The sequence below is a fragment of the Mustelus asterias genome, chromosome 17, assembly GCF_964213995.1.
Source record: "Mustelus asterias chromosome 17, sMusAst1.hap1.1, whole genome shotgun sequence".
Taxonomy (NCBI): Eukaryota; Metazoa; Chordata; class Chondrichthyes; order Carcharhiniformes; family Triakidae; genus Mustelus; species Mustelus asterias.
Window position 1 is genome coordinate 82,914,775 of NC_135817.1, and position 19,578 is coordinate 82,934,352.

General features: G+C 46.6%; 1 protein-coding gene across 1 annotated transcript in view; it reads right to left on the reverse strand.

Moving 5' to 3' along the window:
* Positions 1 to 19,578, reverse strand: part of chodl (chondrolectin) — a 33,135-nt gene that overhangs the window by 654 nt on the left and 12,903 nt on the right. Inside the window, exons 3-6 of the mRNA XM_078232071.1 lie at positions 15,651 to 15,808; positions 8,829 to 8,876; positions 6,735 to 6,824; positions 5,160 to 5,262 (exon numbers count right to left, since the gene is read on the reverse strand). Coding sequence (XP_078088197.1) covers positions 5,160 to 5,262; positions 6,735 to 6,824; positions 8,829 to 8,876; positions 15,651 to 15,808 — 399 coding nt within the window. The remainder of the gene's footprint in view (positions 1 to 5,159; positions 5,263 to 6,734; positions 6,825 to 8,828; positions 8,877 to 15,650; positions 15,809 to 19,578) is intronic.

A 19,578-nucleotide genomic window follows, 5' to 3' on the forward strand; every position in this document is an offset into this window, starting at 1 on the left:
CATTTAATGTCCTTCACTGGGCTGCTTTCAAGGCCATTTCAGGGGGTATTCAAGGGTCAGGCACATTGCTGTGGATCTGGACTCAAATATGGGCCATACCGGTAAGGATGGTAAATTTCCCTCCTTAAAGGACATTACTGAACCAGATGTGATTTTGCAATTATTTGGTCGTTACATGGTCACCATTCTATTAATCATTTATATAACCGTTGAATTTAATATCCTCTGCTGCCTCAGTGGCAATGGGACCCATGTATTCCTGGATCATTAGCCAAGACCTCAACATAATTAGACCATAAGACCATAAGACATAGGAGCAGAATTAGGCCACTCGGCCCATCGAGTCTGCTCAGCCATTCCAATCTTGGCTGATATTTTTCTCATCCCCATTCTCCTGCCTGTTCCCCATAACGCCTGATCCCCTTATTAATCAATAAGTCTAATTAATCTAGTATCATAACCATTGTGCTACAATACAATGCCGCATTGAGAAGCATCTAACGGTGGGAAGTTCCCAAAGGGCAAAATGGGATAAATCTGACCCATCGTAAATAATGTGGCTTTTCACACTGCACTTTCACCTCCAAGACTTGGATTTGAATCCAGCCGAGAGCAGCAGGAAATAAATTTAACGCCTTAATCAACTGCAAAGTTTTAAGTGCAAACATTCAAAATGATCGCAATTTAAACCAGAAGCTAAAGCATAAATCCTACCATGATATTTGTCACAGAATGGACATCTCATTCAAAAAAAAAATCACCATAAGGCTGTGGTGTTAAAGGTCACGTTGGTGCAATAGTGGGAGCTCTGTTAAAGTGGGGGCAGTCATAGAGTTTTACAGCACAGGAAAAGGCCCTTCGGCCCATTGCATCTATGCTGGCCATCAAAGATTGACCTATTCTCATCCCATTTTTCAGTACTTGGTCTGTAGCCTTGTATACATAATTCCGAAAAATATGGTGTTTCAAGTGCTCATCTAAATGCTTCTTAAGTGTTATGAAGGTTCCTGCCTCTATCACCGTTTCAGGTAGTGAATGCCAGATTCCCACCACACTCTGGGTGAAAACATTTTTCCTCAAATCAAGCCCAGGCAGTATCCTGGTGAATCTCCACTGCATCCTGTCTGGTGCAATCAGATCTTTCCTATAGTGAGGCAGCCAGAACTGCACACACTGCTCCAGCTGTGGCCTAACAAGCATTTTATGCATTTCCATCATAACCTCCCTGCTCTTATACCTTGGGGGCGATTCTCCCAAAAAAGTGCGAAGTGCAGATTTTGGGGGAAGACTGGTGTAAATCATGATTGTTTTTTTAGTGGGAGTTCAGACTCGAATCTCCCACACTCTGTGCAATGCAGATATTCCCAATTGTGAATGTCATTAAAAGCTCGGGTGAGGGTGGGGGGCGGGGCCTATTCACGCCAGAGTCTAACAGTTCCGGAACTCTGCGCATGCACAGTGGCCCCGAGCTGCCAGCCTGCACTTTGCTGACCAGCTTATCGTTGGCCAGCCTGGGATCCCCGCAGTGCTGACCCCCCTCCACCCCCCCTCCCAACCCCACCCCCCCACTCCCTCCACCCCCCCCTCCACCCCCCCCCCTCACCCCCCCCCCCACCACCCCCCCCCCCCCCCGCCCCCCCCCCCCCCCCCCCCCGACCCCCACCCCCCAACGATACACCCACGGCTTGATCGCTGATGTGCCAAGAGCATTCCCGGGCCAGCCCAAACATTCCGCCCATCTCAGACCGCCCCGAACTCCAACCCCCTCACTCGCCCACCCCCAACAGTGATGATCCCCCCAGCTCCCCCCCCCCCCTGCACTCTGGCAGACCCCCCCCCCCCACCCTCCAATGGGAGGCAAACCAACCCCCCCACACCCCAAGCCCACCCCGATCACTGGTCTCCCTCCAGTTCTGACTGATCTCCATGCAGAGTGGCAGCGGGACCCCCCATCCCCACCATTCGCCCCCTAGGCCCTGCCCTCAGCTGGCCACGTCCCTCTGGCACTGCCCAATGCCCAGTGGGCAGTGCCAAGGTGCCCCCTGGGCATGGGCACTTTGTCCCTTGGGCAGTGCCAGAGGGCTGACACTGTGAGGGTGCCCAAGCCCAGGGGCACACCCCCCCTGCCACCCGACCCCCTTGGGGGACCTGATTGCTCCCTTCACTCCAGTGGAGTCTCCCACTACTTCCCCAAAAGTGAGGAGCTAGTCTGAACCCCGGCAGAGTAAAACTGTAGTGACGGGGTGGGAGATGCTATTGGGTCCGGAGACTTCAGTCCCGGGCCCGATAATGATATTCAAATAACATTAAAATAAGATTAAAATGACTTACCTGCTGATCCCGTGATTTCCAGCGTGGTCCCAACCGTGCAGGACACCCGGCACTCGGAAATGCGTGCAAAGCGGGAACGCAAGTGCGAATCCCGCAAATCGGTCCACACGCGATTCTCCTGGCCCGACGCGCTAAAAAGTTAGTGCGTCGGGATGGAAGAATTGCCTCCCCATGTCTCATCTAATAAAGTATCCCATGTGCCTTCTTAACCACTTCATCTAGCTGTCCTGCTGCCTTCAGGGGTTTTTGGACATGACCCCAAGGTCCCTCTGGTCCTCTGTACTTGCTAACATCCTACCATTCATTGTATATTCCCTTGCCTTGTTAATCCTCCCAAAATGCATCACCTCACACTTCTCAGTGTTAAATTCCATTGGCCACTGTTCTGTCCATCTGACCAGCCCGTCTATATCATCCTGTAATGTAACGCTTTCCTCCTCGCTATTTATCACAACACCAATTTTCACATCATCTGAGAACTTACTGATAATACCTTCCACATTCATATCTAGATCATTAATGTACACTACAAACAGCAAGGGACCCAACACTGATCCCTGTGGTACACCACTGGACACAGACTTCCAGTCACAAAACCAACCTTCAATTATCACCCTCTGTCTCACCCTTCTTTCTTATGTTCTTATGTCTCCTGCCACCAAGCCAATTTTGGATCTTATTTGCCAAATTGCCCTGGATCCCATGGGCTCTTACTGTCTTGATCAGTCTCCCCTGCAGTATCTGATCAAAAGTCTAACCGAAGTCCATGTAGATTAATCAACTGCACTGCCTAGTCACCTCCTCGAAAAATTCAATTAAATATGTTCACCCCTGACAAAGCCATGCTGACAATTCTTGATTAATCCCTGATTAATCCTAAATGAAGACTAATTCTGTCCCTCATAATTTTTTCCAATAATTTCCCGACTATTGATGTTAGTCACTGGCCTATAATTAGTTGGTTTTTCCTTACTTCCTTCTTATAATGGCACCACATTAGCTGTCCTCTGGCACATCTCCTGTGCAGTAAGAAGTCTCACAACACCAGGTTAAAGTCCAACAGGTTTATTTGGTTTATGTGAGACTTCTTACTGTGCTTACCCCAGTCCAACGCCGGCATCTCCACATCATGACTAACATCTCCTGTGGCCAGGGAGGATTTGAAAATTAGTGTCAGAGCCCCTGTAATCTCTTCCCTTGCCTCACACAGCTGCCTAGGGCACGTCTCATCTGGATCTGGGGATTTATCAACTTTTAAGCCCACTAGAACCACTAACACATCCTCCCTCTCAATGCTAATCTGTTCAATTATATCACAGGGCCCCTTCCAGCTTTCTATTCCTATATCGCCCTTCTCCATAGTGAACACAGATGCAAAATATTCATTTAAAACCTCATCTTCTGGCTCTACAAATATGTTGCCACTTTGGTCCCTAATGGGCCCTACTCTTTCCCTGATTACTCTCTACTCCTTAGTATGCTTATAAAACACTTGAGATCTGCCTGTTTTTTGCCTGCCACTGTTTTTTCACGCCCCCTATTCACTTTCCTAATTTATTTTTTAAGTACCCCATTCACTTTCTATAGTCCTCTCGGGCATCCACTGTGTATCAAAATCAACCTTCTCCCAATTCAAAACCTTTATTTCCAGTCTGTCTTTGTCCTTTTCCATAACTACCTTAAATCTTACCAAGTTATGGTCACTATTATCGAAATGCTCCCCCACTTATACTTCTGCCACCTGCCCGGCTTCATTCCCTAAAGTTAGGTCCAGTTGTGCCCCCTGTCTTGTAAGACTTTCGACGGGCTGGCTCAGAAAGCTCTCTTGGATGCACTTTAAGAATTTTGCCCCCAAGTATTATTGAAGAAATTGATATCCCCAACTATTATTACCCGATCATTCTTACATCTTTCTGACTTTTGTCACAAAATGGCAGGACAGGGGTACTCATGTTCTGTACCCAGCCATTAAAATTTAAAGTTTATTGATTAGTGTCACAAGTAGGCTTACATTAACACTGCAATGAAGTTATTGTGAGAATCCCCTAGTCACCACACTCCGGCCCAGTTCGGGTACACTGAGGGAGAAGTTAGCGTGGCCCATGCACCTAACTTGCATATCTTTGGATTGTGGGAGGAAACCGGAGCACACGGAGGAAACCCACGCAGGCACAGGGAGAACGTACAGAGAGTGACCCAAGCCAGAAATTTAACCCGGGTCCCTGGCGCTGTGAGACAGCAGTGCCAACAACTGTGCCACCGTGCTGCCCCAGAAACCTGACTTGCGAATGCCCCTTGTGGACACTGGGGTATCTCTTGTCATCTAAACTGTTCTCCAGCTCATACATTCTCTTGGAGATAAGTTTGGTTTTGTATGATAATGTCACATGGCTGAGAAGGAATGGCAGCTCATTCCATTGAAGTTGAAAGAGCTGAAAAATCCAGTCTGACACTCCTAGTGTGGTACTGAGATACTGCACTGACATCGCTGAGGTATGTATAAAAGATTAAACATCCTCACTGTCAAAGAGGAGCCGGGGAAAACTCCTGGCCAAACACTATCTCATTAAAGGAGCTATTTGGACATTATAACGGTGTAGTTTGTGGAAACTCACTGTGGTTTCGACACCGTCAGAAGTACATCACAAAGCATCTCAGGACATCCTGAAGTTGCGAGAGGTGGTGGAGAAACACAGCCTTTCTTTCAAATCACAATACAGAATGAAATCTGACCGTCTTGGGGATATTATAAAGCACCACGCCCATTCCTCCACCCACACTAGAATTAGTTCAGTACCAGTGACCAGAGACTAATGTCATCCACTTACCTTCTGCTCATCATCTGGATGCAGCAGGTTGCCAGGGCAACAACCAGCAGCAATAGCAGTGGGATTGTGGGAATGATGACGTACACCACATTGGGCATTATCCCTGGAAAACATGAATGTGGGTTCAAGAAATTCCTTCAAGCCACGGAATATGCAAGATAGCCAAGCAAGTCAAGTTCCTCCTTTGCCCCCACCCCCATTCCACCCCCTCCTCCACCCCAGAGTCTCTACTGCTAAGAAGTGCCTGCTTTTGTGTATATGTGTGTGTTGTGTCTATCTGTGTGTGTATGATTCTCTGTGTTTGTGTGTGCGAATGTGTTTGTGTTTCAGAGTGTGTGTTTTTGTGTGTGTGTGTGAATATTTGTGGATGTGTGTGTGTAGTTCTGTGTGTGTATGTGTGTTTGTGTGTCTGGATGTGTGTGTTTGTATTGTTTCTGTGTGAGTGCGTGGATGTGTGTGTGTGTGTATATGTGTGTGTGGATGTGTGTATATGTGTGTATTTCTGTGTGTGAATGTGTGTATATGTATGTGTTTCTGTGTGTGTATGAATGCATTTGTGTTTCCGAGTATGTGTATCTTTTTGTGTGTATGTTTTTGTGTGTGGATGTGTTTGTGGATGTATGTGTGTGTTGATGTATGTGCGCTTGTATATGTTTCTGCGTGTATGTGTGTTTCTGTGTGTGCGTGTGAATCTGTGTACATATGTTTCTGTGTGTGTGTGTGAGGGTATATGTGTGTATGTGTGTGTGTGTATGAGTGTGTGTATGTGCTTCTGTGTGTGTATGTATGTGTTTCTGTGTGTGTGTTTCTGTGTGTGTGTGTGTGTGTATGCATCTGTATGCCTGTGTGTGCATATGTGTTTCTGTGTGTGTTTGTGTTTCTGTGTGTGTGTGTGTGTGTTTCTGTGTGTGTGAGTGTGTGTGTGTTTCTGTGTGAGTGTGTGTGTATATGTGTTTCTGTGTGTGTGTGTATATGTGTTTCTGTGTGTGTGTGTGTGTGTGTGTATGTGTGTGTATATGTGTTTCTGTGTGTGTGTGTATATGTGTTTCTGTGTGTGTGTGTGTATATGTGTGTGTGTATATGTGTTTCTGTGTGTGTATGTGTGTGCCTGTGTGTGTATATGTGTTTCTGTGTGTGTGTGTGAGTGTGTGTGTGTTCAGTTACCATGTGATCAGTTCAGCACGGATTCTTCCCTGGTGAGACTGTGTTGTCAATCACCTCCCTGGTCATAGAAGGAAGAAGCTTCCAATAACTGCACAGACAGTGGGCCTGTGCTTCCAGCACATTACCCTTCACAACAGGAGGGACAAGGATTTGTTTCCATGATTACCCAGCAGGGAAAGATTGTGACTTTGTGCAAATCAAAGCCCATTTTATTCCTGCACTTGTTTGATGTTAGAATAAGGGTAAACTGTCAATGGAGGTACAGCCTGCACTGACAATCAGCCCAAATGACTGAACTTTGGTCCAAACTCAGGTCATTGAGGTGGGATAAGGAAAATGTTTTACCCCATCGGTGTCTAAACTTCACAGATCAGAATTTCCAATCACCCAGTTACTGAGGGCAGAAGTTACCTGATGATTCTGTCACGACCATATGGTGTTGGTCATCAGCGGAATTACTGGGCACGTGCACCTCTGGTCCCGAGGACACATTTTCTGAAACTAGGGAGTTAGAGTCATTAGAGTCATTCTGGTTTTCCTGTCACACAGCTAGTTATCAGCAGCAACTCTCGGCAAGGAATCAGCTCGAAAATCAATTCCCAAGGTGACACAATGGAACTGAGATTCTGGTCAGGGGCTTGGTCACAAATGGAATAGAACCCGGCTCCACCAGCACTCTGCACCCATTCTTTCTTTCCATTCCTTCTCGGGACCTAGGAGGCCCCTGGCAAGGTTGGTAGCTCTTGCCCGCGCCTAGCAAGGATTGGTGGGCTGATTTTTTTTCCTTAATACAACTTGGATTGGTTTGCTCAGCATTTTTGTAGAACATCATAAAGTGAACCACATTGGTAAGGTATAGGATTGCCAACTCTCCGATTGTCCTTGAGTCTCCAGGAATTAAAGATTAACCTCCAGGACAAAGTTGTGAGCAACTCACGGGTGAAAAAATAGAGGTTATTAAATAGAAAAACAAATGTACACCTTTCATTTTTTGTCGAACACATTCATTAGTTTAAAAAGATATTGGCCAGAACCCAATCACCTCGCCTGCCACGGAATCAGCGTGGGCGAGGGTCCGACGACGGAAATCTCCGTTGACCTCGAGCTGAAATTTCCGGGCTTGCCCCAGTGAGGCTGTAAAATCCTGTCCACTGATTGGAGAAATGGCAGTTTTTAACGGAGTTAAGAATCACCCAGTTGTGTGTAATTTACACCCTGTCTGTCTTCAATTGGTGAAAAGAGACATTAAAACTACAAGGTTGGACATTCTACATGAGAGATGTTTTGGAGGCCCAAAGTCATGTGGAAACTCCAGGAATGAGTCAGAGTTGGTGACCCTAGTGTCAGGCCTGAGTCCTCGTGTAGGCCGCACCAGTTAGGAGCAGAGGTTTTCCATCTATGAAGGACAGGAACCAGTGATTTTTCCAACAATTCAACAGGTTCACCATTACATTTGCCAATACTAGCTTCTCCCTTTCGAGCTAAATCCAAATTCTCAAGCTGCTGTGATGGGGTTTGATCTCAGGCTTTGGGTTATTAATCCAGTAACAGACCTATTATACTACCACACCATTTCAGAGGTCCTGCCATTTTATTGCGAGCAGATATTCCAACTGTACCGCCCTCTTTCCCAGCATCTCCGCCTCATCAGGGGGGAGTTCCTGGGACAATCCCGAAACTTTGCCCAACCCAATTTTTAAGGTTTGAATGAATCTCTACAGTGCAGAAGGAGACCATTTGGAACATCATGTCTGCGCCGACCCTCCGAAAGAAGATTCTACCTAGGCCCACTTCCCTGCCCCATCCCCGTAACCCTGCACATTATTCATGGCCAATCCACCTAACCCGCACATCTTTGCACTGTGGGAGGAAACCGGAGCACCCGGAGGAAACTCATGCAGACACAGGGAGAACGTGCAAACTCCACACAGAAAGTCATCTGAGGCTGGAATTGAGCACAGGTCTCTGGCGTTGTGAGGAAGCAGTGCTGACCACCGTTCCACAGTTATTAAAAGCCCAGACTGTAGACCATCTGTCACAGAATGGTACAGCTATCACAAGGCCAGAATAAACTTTAGACCAGCGATCATAAATTCATAAGATATAGGAGCAGAATTAGGCCATTCGGCCCATCAAGTCTGCTCCACCATTCGATCATGACTGATATGCTCCCCATCCCCATTTTCCTGCCTTCTCCCCATAACCCTTCAACCCATTCCCAATTAAAAATCTGTCTAACTCCTCCTTAAATTTACTCACTGTCCCAGCACCCACCGCACTTTGGGGTAGTGAATTCCACAGATTCACAATCCTTTGGGAGAAGTAGTTTCTCCTCTAACTCTGTTTTAAATTTGCTATCCCTTATCCTAAGACTATGACCTCTCATCCTAGAATCTCCCACTAAAGGAAGCAAAGAGGTATCAAAGGCTGAAGCTTCTGTTAGCAACTGTTTCTGACTGGACATAGTAACTGAACGTGAAAGTGAATGGGTCACCCTTTACTTACCGTAATCTGGCTCCACACGGTCTCCCAATTCAGTACTCAGGAGGCCTTCTGTCAACAGAGGAAAAAAATGGTAATGCATAACGTCCTTTCATCAACTGCATCATATCCCAAGAAGAGGAAAAATCCCAACATTTTTCACCGAGGAACCTTTTGCAGGTATAACACCTGAGAAAAGTTGGTATTTCACAGTTAGTAATTGGACTTTTTAATAGCTGCGTGACAGTGTGAAACCATTTTGAGGACTGATAATGGAGAAAGCATTTGTTTGCTGTAGTGGTGGTGGCTGGTGCGGGCTTATGGAACGAGGGGAGAGAGAGTCTCACTGAAACAAAGCACTAACTGAGATAACATGATGAGAGGTGCTACAGTGGTTAGCACTGCTACCTCACAGCGCCAGGGACCTGGGTTCGATTCCAGCCTCAGGTCACTGTCTGTGTGGAGTTTGCACGTTCTCCTGATGTCTGTGTGGGTTTCCTCCGGATGCTCCGGTTTCCTCTCACAGCCCAAAGATGTGTCGGTTAGGTTGATTGGCCATGCTAAATTTGCAGGGTTACGGGGATAGGGCAGAGGGATGGACCTGGGTAAATTGCTCTGTTGGACAGTCGATGCAGACTCGATGGGCCAAATGGTCTGCTTCTGCACTGTTCAGACTCTATGACTATTTAGAGCAAGTAAGATGACAATGGGCAGATGGTTGGCATCGTGATAATGTCACTGAGGCCCAGACTGTGACACAGGTTCAAATCCCACCATGGCAGATTAATAAAACCTAGGATTCAAAACTAGTCTCAGTAATGAGATTCCCTTGAAAGAACAAAAACAAGTCTAGGACAGATTGTGGACCAGGACTCAATAACGTATACCCGTATCTAAAGCCAGGACATATTTAGGGTGTTGACCATGTCTGACTCCACCAAAAACCAAGCCAATTATCACTATTACTGATACTCATACCTGGATCTGACAATCCCACAACACGTTCTGGATTAGCTATCACAGACTGCTCCTCACATCTATAGAGCCATAGAGGTTTACAGCATGGAAACAGGCCCTTCAGCCCAATTTGTCCATGCCGCCCTTTTTTAACCACTAAGCTAGTCCCAATTGACCACATTTGGTCCATATCCCTCCATACTCATCTTTCCAATGGAACTGTCTAAACGCTTTTTAAAAGATAAAATTGCATTCGGCTCTACTACTACCTCTGGCAGCTTGTTCCAGACACTCTCCACTCTCTGTGTGAGAAAATTGTCCCTCTGGACCTTTTTGTATCTCTCCCCATTCATCTTAAACCTATGCCCTCTAGTTTTAGACTCCCCTACCTAGGGGAAAAGGTGTTGACTGTTTAGCTGATCGATGCTCCTCATTATTTTATAGACCTCTATAAGATCACCCCTAAGCCTCCTATGCACCGGGGAAAAAAGTCCCAGTCTATCCAGCCTCTCCTTATAACACAAACCATCAAGTCCCGGTAGCATCCTAGTAAATCTTTCCAGCACTCTTTCTAGTTTAATAAGATCCTTTCTATGATAGGGTGACCAGAACTCTACACAGTATTCCAAGTGTGGCCTTACCAAAGCCTTGTACAACTTCAACAGGATGTTCCAACTCTAATTCTATGTAAAAGAAACCTGGACAAGTTCAACTCTGTCACTCCTGTTAAGATCTGACTGTCACTAGGTATTAATCAACATGGGGGAATGAACCATGACTGGAACGATTCATTGTATGGTTAATCTTCCAGGATGTGGTTCGGGAGGTGCATTATCATTGGAGTTCCAGTCTGTGACCACTGTGAACGAGTATTCCAGATCACTAATGTGCGGAGAGACAAGAGAAGCTTCTCAGAATAGGGGAGGTTAAAGGAGGATACAACAGTGGTGTTCAAAAGAGTGCAGGGTTTTGAGAGGGTGAGTACTTTGCTGGCAGGAGGGTCAGTAGCAAGAGGAGCTGAGTTTTATTGTTTGAATGCTGCAAGTTGGTTCTGATCTGGAATGCATTGTCTGGAAAGATCATGGAACAGATTCAGTATAAACTTCCAATTTGGTAAGGATGTCAAATGTTTGTCGGACTGTGGGGAAAATGAGTGAGTGGGACTAATTGGATAACTTTCAAATTGCCACTGTAGGTATGATGAACTAAACAATCTTGTCCTTCCCTCAAGATGCTGAAACTGAGGATTAATAATAGGAACATCATTTTGTCAGATTTATCCCAAAGACAGCTGATTATTGATTCTTTTTTTATTTCCGTGTATTGTGCATATCAGAGGTTACAGCATGTATAAGGTGCATATCTCTCTCAACTTCTGGGGGCGACACGGTGGCACAGTGGTCAGCAGGAATATGATCTTGTAGGATATGTGTTTTATTTATTTGCAGGATGTGGGCATCACTAGCAAGGTCCCTCATGGTAGGCTAGTGAAAAAGGTTGGATCCCATGGGATAAAGGGGGAGGTGGCTAGATGGGTGGAGAACTGGCTTGGTCATAGAAGACAGAGGGTGGTAGTGGAAGGGTCTTTTTCCGGCTGGAGGCCTGTGACTAGTGGTGTACCGCAGGGCTCTGTATTGGGACCTCTGCTGTTTGTGATTTATATAAATGATCTGGAAGGAGTAACTGGGGTGATCAGTAAGTTTGCGGACGACACAAAACTGGCAGGACTTGCAGATAGTGAGGAACATTGTCAGAGGCTACAGAAGGATATAGATAGGCTGGAAATTTGGGCAAGGAAATGGCAGATGGAGTTCAATCCTGATAAATGCGAAGTGATGCATTTTGGTGGGAATAATGTAGGGAGGAGCTACACGATAAATGGAAGAACCATAAAGGGTGTAGAGACGCAGAGGGACCTGGGTGTGCAAGTCCACAGATCTTTGAAGGTGACGTCACAGGTGGAGAAGGTGGTGAAGAAGGCATATGGCATGCTTGCCTTTATAGGACGGGGCATAGAGTATAAAAGTTGGGGTCTGATGTTGCAGATGTATAGAACGTTGGTTCGGCCGCATTTGGAATACTGCGTCCAGTTCTGGTCGCCACACTACCAGAAGGACGTGGAGGCTTTGGAGAGAGTACAGAGGAGGTTTACCAGGATGTTGCCTGGTATGGAGGGGCTTGGTTATGAGGAGAGATTGGGGAAACTGGGGTTGTTCTCCTTGGAAAGACGGAGGATGAGGGGAGACTTAATAGAGGTGTATAAAATTATGAAAGGCATAGATAGGGTGAACGGTGGGAAGCTTTTCCCCGGGTCGGTGGTGACGTTCACGAGGGGTCATAGGTTCAAGGTGAAGGGGGGGAGGTTTAACACAGATATCAGAAGGACATATTTCACACAGAGGGTCGTGGGGGCCTGGAATGTGTTGCCGGGCAAGGTGGTGGAGGCGGACACACTGGGAACGTTTAAGACTTATCTAGACAGCTATATGAACGGAGTGGGAATGGAGGGATACAAAAGAGTGATCTAGTTTGGACCAGGGAGCGGCGCGGGCTAATTGTTCCTGGTTTCTCGTTTCAAGGCTTCATTCTACGATCATCTTACTGGTGCCAGTACAGAGTGAGACTGCGGATAGTTGGGAACCTGTCTCGGGGGCAGGGGATTCATATGGTGTTCGTGGAAGTGGAAATGACTAGGGTTGGGAAGCATTTTCCGATCGGGGCCATTGTGATCTCCAGGACTCGTTTCGATCGCCTCAGGGGGTCGGAGAGGAATTTCCCAGATTTTTTTTTCCCCATATTGGCCCTGGGGTTTTTCACTCTGGGTTTTCGCCTCTCCCTGGAGATCACATGGTCTGGAATGGGGGGGTGGGGGTAAGTTAATAGGTTGTAATGAACAAAGCATCGTAGCTGTGAGGGACAGCTCGGTGGATAGGATATTGGTATGTAGATAGGCTGGAAAATTGGGCGGGGATCCTGGATTCAGGATTCAATCCTGGACCGGGGAGCGGCGCGGGCTTGGAGGGCCGAAGGGCCTGTTCCTGTGCTGTATTGTTCTTTGTTCTTTGTTCTTTGTCAGCCTTCATTGCTCACCCTGAATTGCCCTTGAGAAATGGGTGGCACGGTGGCACAGTGGTTAGCACAGCTGCTTCACAGCGCCAGGGAACCAGGTTCAATTCTGGCCTTGGGTGGGTGACTGTGTGGAGTCTGCACGTTTTCCTCGTGTCTGTGTGGCTTTCCTCCGGGTGCTCCACTTTCCTCCCATAGTCCGAAAGACGTGCTGGTTAGGTGTATTGGACATGCTAAATTCTGCCTCAGTGTACCCGAACAGGCACCGGAGTGTGGCGACTGGGGGATTTTCACAGTAACTTCATTGCAATGTTAATGTAAGCCAACTTGTGACTAATAAATAAACTTAACACTAAACCATGACGGTGCATAGGTCAGACTTTCATCTGTTTCCGTAGGACAGGTCACTAGGCTGTCGCCAGGATTGAGGGGCAATACACCACATCAAACATAGCCATACTCACACACCCACACAGAAAAACCGAGGGGCAATTTAGCATGGCCAAAATCATGGGAGGAAACCAGAGCATCCAGAGGAAACCCATGTTGACACCTGGAGAACGTGCAAACTCCACACAGACATCCAAGGCTGGAATCGAATCAGCGTCCCTGGCGGTGTGAGGCAGCAGTGCTAACCACTGTGCCACCGTGCCGCCTCGTGTATGTACACATATAAATACAGTAGATTAATCTGCCATATCGTCGCTGATTCCCTTGTGTTAATCAATATTTAGTGGCAGTCACACATTAACAGGAATGCCAGTCAGTAATAGAGTTGAGCTTGTCTTAGGTTTGATTTACATAGCTATTATATGTATATATTAGAGTGAGATTGTGGTGTAGTCACTGGCCAGATGCCGAGAATTATGCTCTGGAGACATGGATTCAAATCCCACCTTGGCAGCTTGTGGGATTTAAATTAAATTTGCAAATAAATCTGCAATTATAAAGCTAGTCTCAGTAATGGTGACCATGTCAATGATCTCTGATTGTTGTAAAAACCCATCTGGTTCACTAATGTCCTTTAGAGAAGGAAATCTGCCATCCTTACCCGGTCTGGCCTGCAGAGCCACAGCAATGTGGTTGACTCTCAACTGCCCTTTGAAATGGGTGAGGTAGCTAAATGGATACAAAATTGGCTTGATGACAGAAGCCAGAGGATGGTTGTAGAGGGTTGTTTTTCAAACTGGAGGCCTGTGACCAGCGGTGTGCCTCAGGGATTAATGCTGGGTCCACTGTTGTTTGTCATTTATATCAATGATTTGGATGAGAATATAGGAGGCATGGTTAGTAAGTTTGCAGATGACATCAAGATTGGTGGCATAATGGACAGTGAAGAAGGTTATCTCAGATTGCAACGGGACCTTGATCAACTGGGTCAATGGGCTGACAAATGGCAGATGGAGTTTAATTTAGATAAATGCGAGGTGATGCATTTTGGTAGATTGAACCAGGGCAAGACTTGCTCAGTTAATGGTATGGCGTTGGGGAGAGTTACAGAACAAAGAGATCTAGGGGTACAGGTTCATAGTTCCTTGAAAGTGGAGTTACAAGTGGACAGAGTGGTGAATAAGGCATTCAGCATGCTTGGTTTCATTGGTCAGAACATTGAATTCAGGAGTTGGGACATCTTGTTGAAGTTGTACAAGATATTGGTAAGGCCACACTTGGAATACTGTGTACAGTTCTGGTCACTCTATTATAGAAAGGATATTATTAAACTAGAAAGAGTGCAGAAAAGATTTACTAGGATGCTACCGGGACTTGATGGTTTGAGTTATGAGGAGAGGCTGGATAGACTGGGACTTTTTTCATTGGAGCGTAGGAGCCTGGGGGTGATCTTATAGAGATCTATAAAATAATGAGGGGCAGCTAGATAGTCAATATCTTTTCCCAAAGGTAGGGGAGTCTAAAACTAGAGGGCATAGGTTTAAGGTGAGAGGGGAGAGATACAAAAGTGTCCAGAGGGGCAATTTTTTCACACAGAGGGTGGTGAATGTCTGGAACAAGCTGCCAGAGGTAATAGTAGAGGCGGGTACAATTTTGTCTTTTAAAAAGCATTTAGACAGTTACATGGGTAAGATGAGGGCAATTGCGACTAGCCGAGGGGTTTAAAAAAGCGCAGCATGGACAAGTTGGGCCGAAGGGCTTGTTTCCATGCTGTAAACCTCTATGACCTCTATAAATGGCCTAGCAAGCCAGTCAGTGCAAGGGCAGTTAGGAATGAGCAACAAATTCTGGCCTAGCCAGCAATGCCACATCCAGTGAAAGGATAAAATATGGATGACACTGGCTCTCTATGATCATCTCAGCCTGTTTTGATCTGCTGAGGGCGTCTGAAAGGAATTTCACAAAGTCTTGGCCTTATTGTTGTTTTCTCTGTGTCTGCCTCCCCCTGGATGGGTGCTGAGGTGATAATCACAGTAGGGGGCAGGGGAAATGGCTGGGACGGGGGGAATGAAGTTAGGAAGAGTTTGGTTAGAATGCTCCAGTCATCAGGAAGAGTGACAAAGACTTGAGCTGTTCTTTTCCTGTTTGTCAATTGCATTAGTGAATCCTACATACATCAACATCGTAATATATCTCTCCGCAACAGAAGACAGAGGAGATGCTCAATGAGTCCAAAGATGTGCGAGTTAGGTTGATTGGCCACGATAAATTGCCCCTTAGTGTCAGGGAGATTTTAAGGGTAAATATGTGGAGATTGTTGTCGGTGCAGACTCGATGGGCCAAATGGCCTCCTCCGCATTGTAGATTCTATGATTCTGTGAGTCCCAGATTGGGGCTCCCGCTATTAACTTCAGCACGATGGGCCACTGATACCTGATGCATACTTGCAGATGAAGTTGTGCTTCATGTTACACCTGTCATCGTTCCACTGATAGAGGTAAGGGCCTCCCAGCCCAGGCTGAGCTGTCAGTTGGTGGTACATCACCACACACGCCTCACTGCCACAGGAAGGCTCGTCCGTATACCAGTTCCTAGGGTAGCAGAACGTAAAAACAGTAACAAACTCAATGATTGCCAGTTAAATCTGCAAGCATTTTTGGTTTTTTAGCTCTGTACTGCACTTTCGTTGTTTTCTTAATTCATTTGTGGGATATGGTCATCGCTGGCTGGCCAGCATTTATTGTCCATCCCTAGTTGCCCTTGGAGGGCAGTTGAGAGTCAACCACATTGCTGTGGCTCTGGAGTCACGTGTAGGCCAGACCGGGTAAGGACGGCAGATTTCCTTCCCTCAAGGACATTGGCAAACCAGATGCGTTTTTCCAACAATCGACAATAGTTTTATGGTCATCAGCAGATTCTTAATTCCAGAGGTTTTTTTTTAATTGAATTCAAATTCCACCATCTGCTGTGGTGGGATTTGAACCCGTGTCCCCCAGATCATTAGCAGAGTTTCTGGATTAATAACCTGGCGATAATACCATTTGGCCATTGCCTGCAGTGACTTCAGCTGGAGACAACGAGAGTCACGCTATTTAGGAGGCAGATTAGCTAACACTTTGTCACTCAGAGGCTGGTGGAAGTGTGGAACTTGCTCCTACAAAAAGCAGTAGATGGTAGTTCGATAAACAATTTTAAACCTGACATTGATTTTGCTCGATACTAGTACTGGGAGATATGGACCCAACGGTGGAGTGGATGGAGTTGAGAAACAAATCAGCCATGATCTCACTGAATATTGGAAAAGGTTCAGGAATTGAATGGTCTCCTTCTGATGCTCTGGCATTCCTATTCGTCAAGCAAGACTCATTTGCTTTCTAACTGAAGTGATGCGGTAACTAAAAGACTGCAACATTCATGCCACAGCTGTGCTAGACAACAAGAAAGGATCTCAACATCTCCCTTGACAATCAATAGCATCACCATCAATGGATCCCCCACTAGCGATCACCATTGAGTAGACACTGAACTGGACTAGCCATATAACTACTGTGGCTACCAGAGCAGGTCAGAGGCTGGGAATCCTCCAGCGAGAAATTCATCTCCCAACCTCCCAAAGCCTGTCCACCATCTACAAGACACAAGTCAGAACTGTGATGGAATACCCCCTCACTTGCCTGGATGATTGCAGCTCCAACAGCACTCAAGAAGCTCGACACCATCCAGGACAAAGCAGCCCACTACATTGGCACCTGACCCACAAACATTCATTCCTTCCACCACCGATGCACAGTAGCAGCAGTGTGTACCATCTGCAAGATGCACTGCACCAGTTCACTAAGGCCCCAGCAACAGCACCCCCTTCCAAACCTGCAACCACTACCATCTAGAAGGACAAAAGCAGCAGATACCTGGGAACAGCACCACCTGGAGGTTCCCCCTCCAAGTCACTCACCATCCGGACTTATATATGTTGTCGTTCCTTCACTGTCACTGGGTCAAAATCCTTGAATTCCCTCCCTGACAGACGTACCTACACTGCATGAACTGCAGCGGTTCAAGAGGTGACTCACCACCACCTTCTCAAGGGGCAATTAGGGATGGGCAATAAGTGCTGGCCTAACCAGCGAAGCCCATATCCCAAAATATTTTTAAAATAGAGTTTCATTTATGAGGACAGGTTGTAGAGACTAGACCTTTGAGTTTGGAAGATTGAGGGTCATTGTTTGATTAAGATAATCAAAGGGGTTAACAGGGAAATGATTTGTTCTAAAGTTTATTCATTAGTCACAAGTAAGACTTACATTAACACTGCAATGAAGTTACTGTGAAATTTCCCGAGTCGCCACACTCCGGCGCCTGTTCGGGTCAGTGCACCTGACCAGCATGTTTTTCAGAATGTGGGAGGAAACCAGAACACCCGGAGGAAACCCACGCAGACACGGGGAGAACGTGCAAACTCCATACAGACAGTGACCCAAGCCGGGAATCGAACCCGGGTCCCTGGCGCTGTGAGGCAGCAGTGCCACCGTGCCGCCCAAGGAGAAGGAGCCCAAAATAATGGAGCTTAAAACCCAAATTCAGCAAAGAGCTGTTAATAAAATCGTAAAATAAAATCCATAAAATCACCAGAAGCCCCTAACTGCCTCTGAAGGTGACTGCCCTTGGTGCGAAAACGTGAATTATATGAAGATCAACACTAAGTGTTGTAAATATTTATAAAGTCCCTTTGGCTCTCACAGCTGACATATCCACCAGTCACCAGCAGGGGACACTGTCTGCACACTAATTGCTGTCATATCCCAGTAAATGAAAGTAACAAGGGAGGCGATGGCCTAGCGGTATTATCGCTCGACTATTAATCCAGAAACTCTGCTAATATTCTGGGACCCAGGTTCAAATCCTACCATGGTGGAATTTGAGTTCAATAAAAAAATATCTGGAATTACGAATCTACCGACGACCATGAAACCATTGTTAGAAAAATCCATCAGATTCACCAATGTCCTATCGGGAAGGAAATCTGCTGTCCTTATCCTGGTTTGGCTTACATGTGACTCCAGAGCCACAGCAATGTGGTTGACTCTCAACTGCCCTCCAAGGGTAATTAGGTATGAATAATAAATGCTGGTCAGTCAGTGACACCCATGTTCCACAAATGAATTTTTTAAAAGCTGAGTCAGAAGGGCTGGAATCCTCCTGTCCTGTGGCAGGGCCAAGACATGAAGGCTGATGGAAAAACACGCCAAAGCTGCCCTCCCCAACCTCATTAATTACCGCACACGGTGTTTTGCGCCATATTCCGTGTTGGAGTCGGCACCATACTGAAAAGGTGCCCAATATCGAAGAACGAAGGTGGACCTTCTGAAAATAAAGATGGATCGCCAGGAACATTCTGCGGCTGGAAGATGGGTGGGCCCCCTCCAGGACACGAAACCTGGAATGTCCACCTGCAGATGTGCCCCTGTCCCACTGCTGTGGTGTTTCGGGAGTTGTTTGGTGGCCTCAATCCTGAACTTCTGAGTCAGCCCCAGGCGTTCTTCAAGTGAGTCCCGAAATCTGCATGCCGCATTTTATGGGGCAGCATGGTGGCACAGTGGTCAAAACCCATCAGGTTCATTAATGTCCTTTAGGGAAGGAAATCTGCCCTCCTTACCCAGTCTGGCCTAAGGTGGCACAGTGGTTAGCACTGCTGCCTCATAGCGCCAGGGACCCGGGTTCAATTCCCAGCTTGGGTCACTGTCTGTGCGGAGTCTGTATGTTTTCCCCGTGTCTGCGTGGGTTTCCTCTGGGCGCTCCAGTTTCCTCCCACACTCCAAAGATGTGTGGGTTAGGTTGATTGGCCATGCTAAATTGTAGCTTAGTGTCAGGGGACTAGTAAGATAAATATGTGGGGTTATGGGGATAGGGCCTGGGTGGAATTATGGTCGGTGCAGACTCGATGGGCTGAATGGTCTCCTTCTGCATTGTAGTGATTCTATGATTGTTCCAGACAGGTTCCACACGGGTGTGTTTTCGCACTGGCGTGGCAGAGAATTGGGTGATCGAGTCTTTATCTGCATCTGATTATTGGGATGTAATTGAGTGTAAGCCTACTTGTGACACTAATAAATAAACTTTAAACTTTAGATAGGCCACTGACCTTCCGGGAACACCCAAAAACAACTGCATCCAAAGTCAAGTCCAGAAGCAACTTGATTGCCAAACTAGCCGACTCACGTGAGTTATGGTATCACCACCCCCCGAACCTCAGCACTCGCACTCTCTTACTCAGTAGCAAAATACTGTGCCCATTTGGTCAAGATGATCACACACACAGAACTGATACCCTGCTGAAAGCTACTATGAGTATCATTACTGGAAC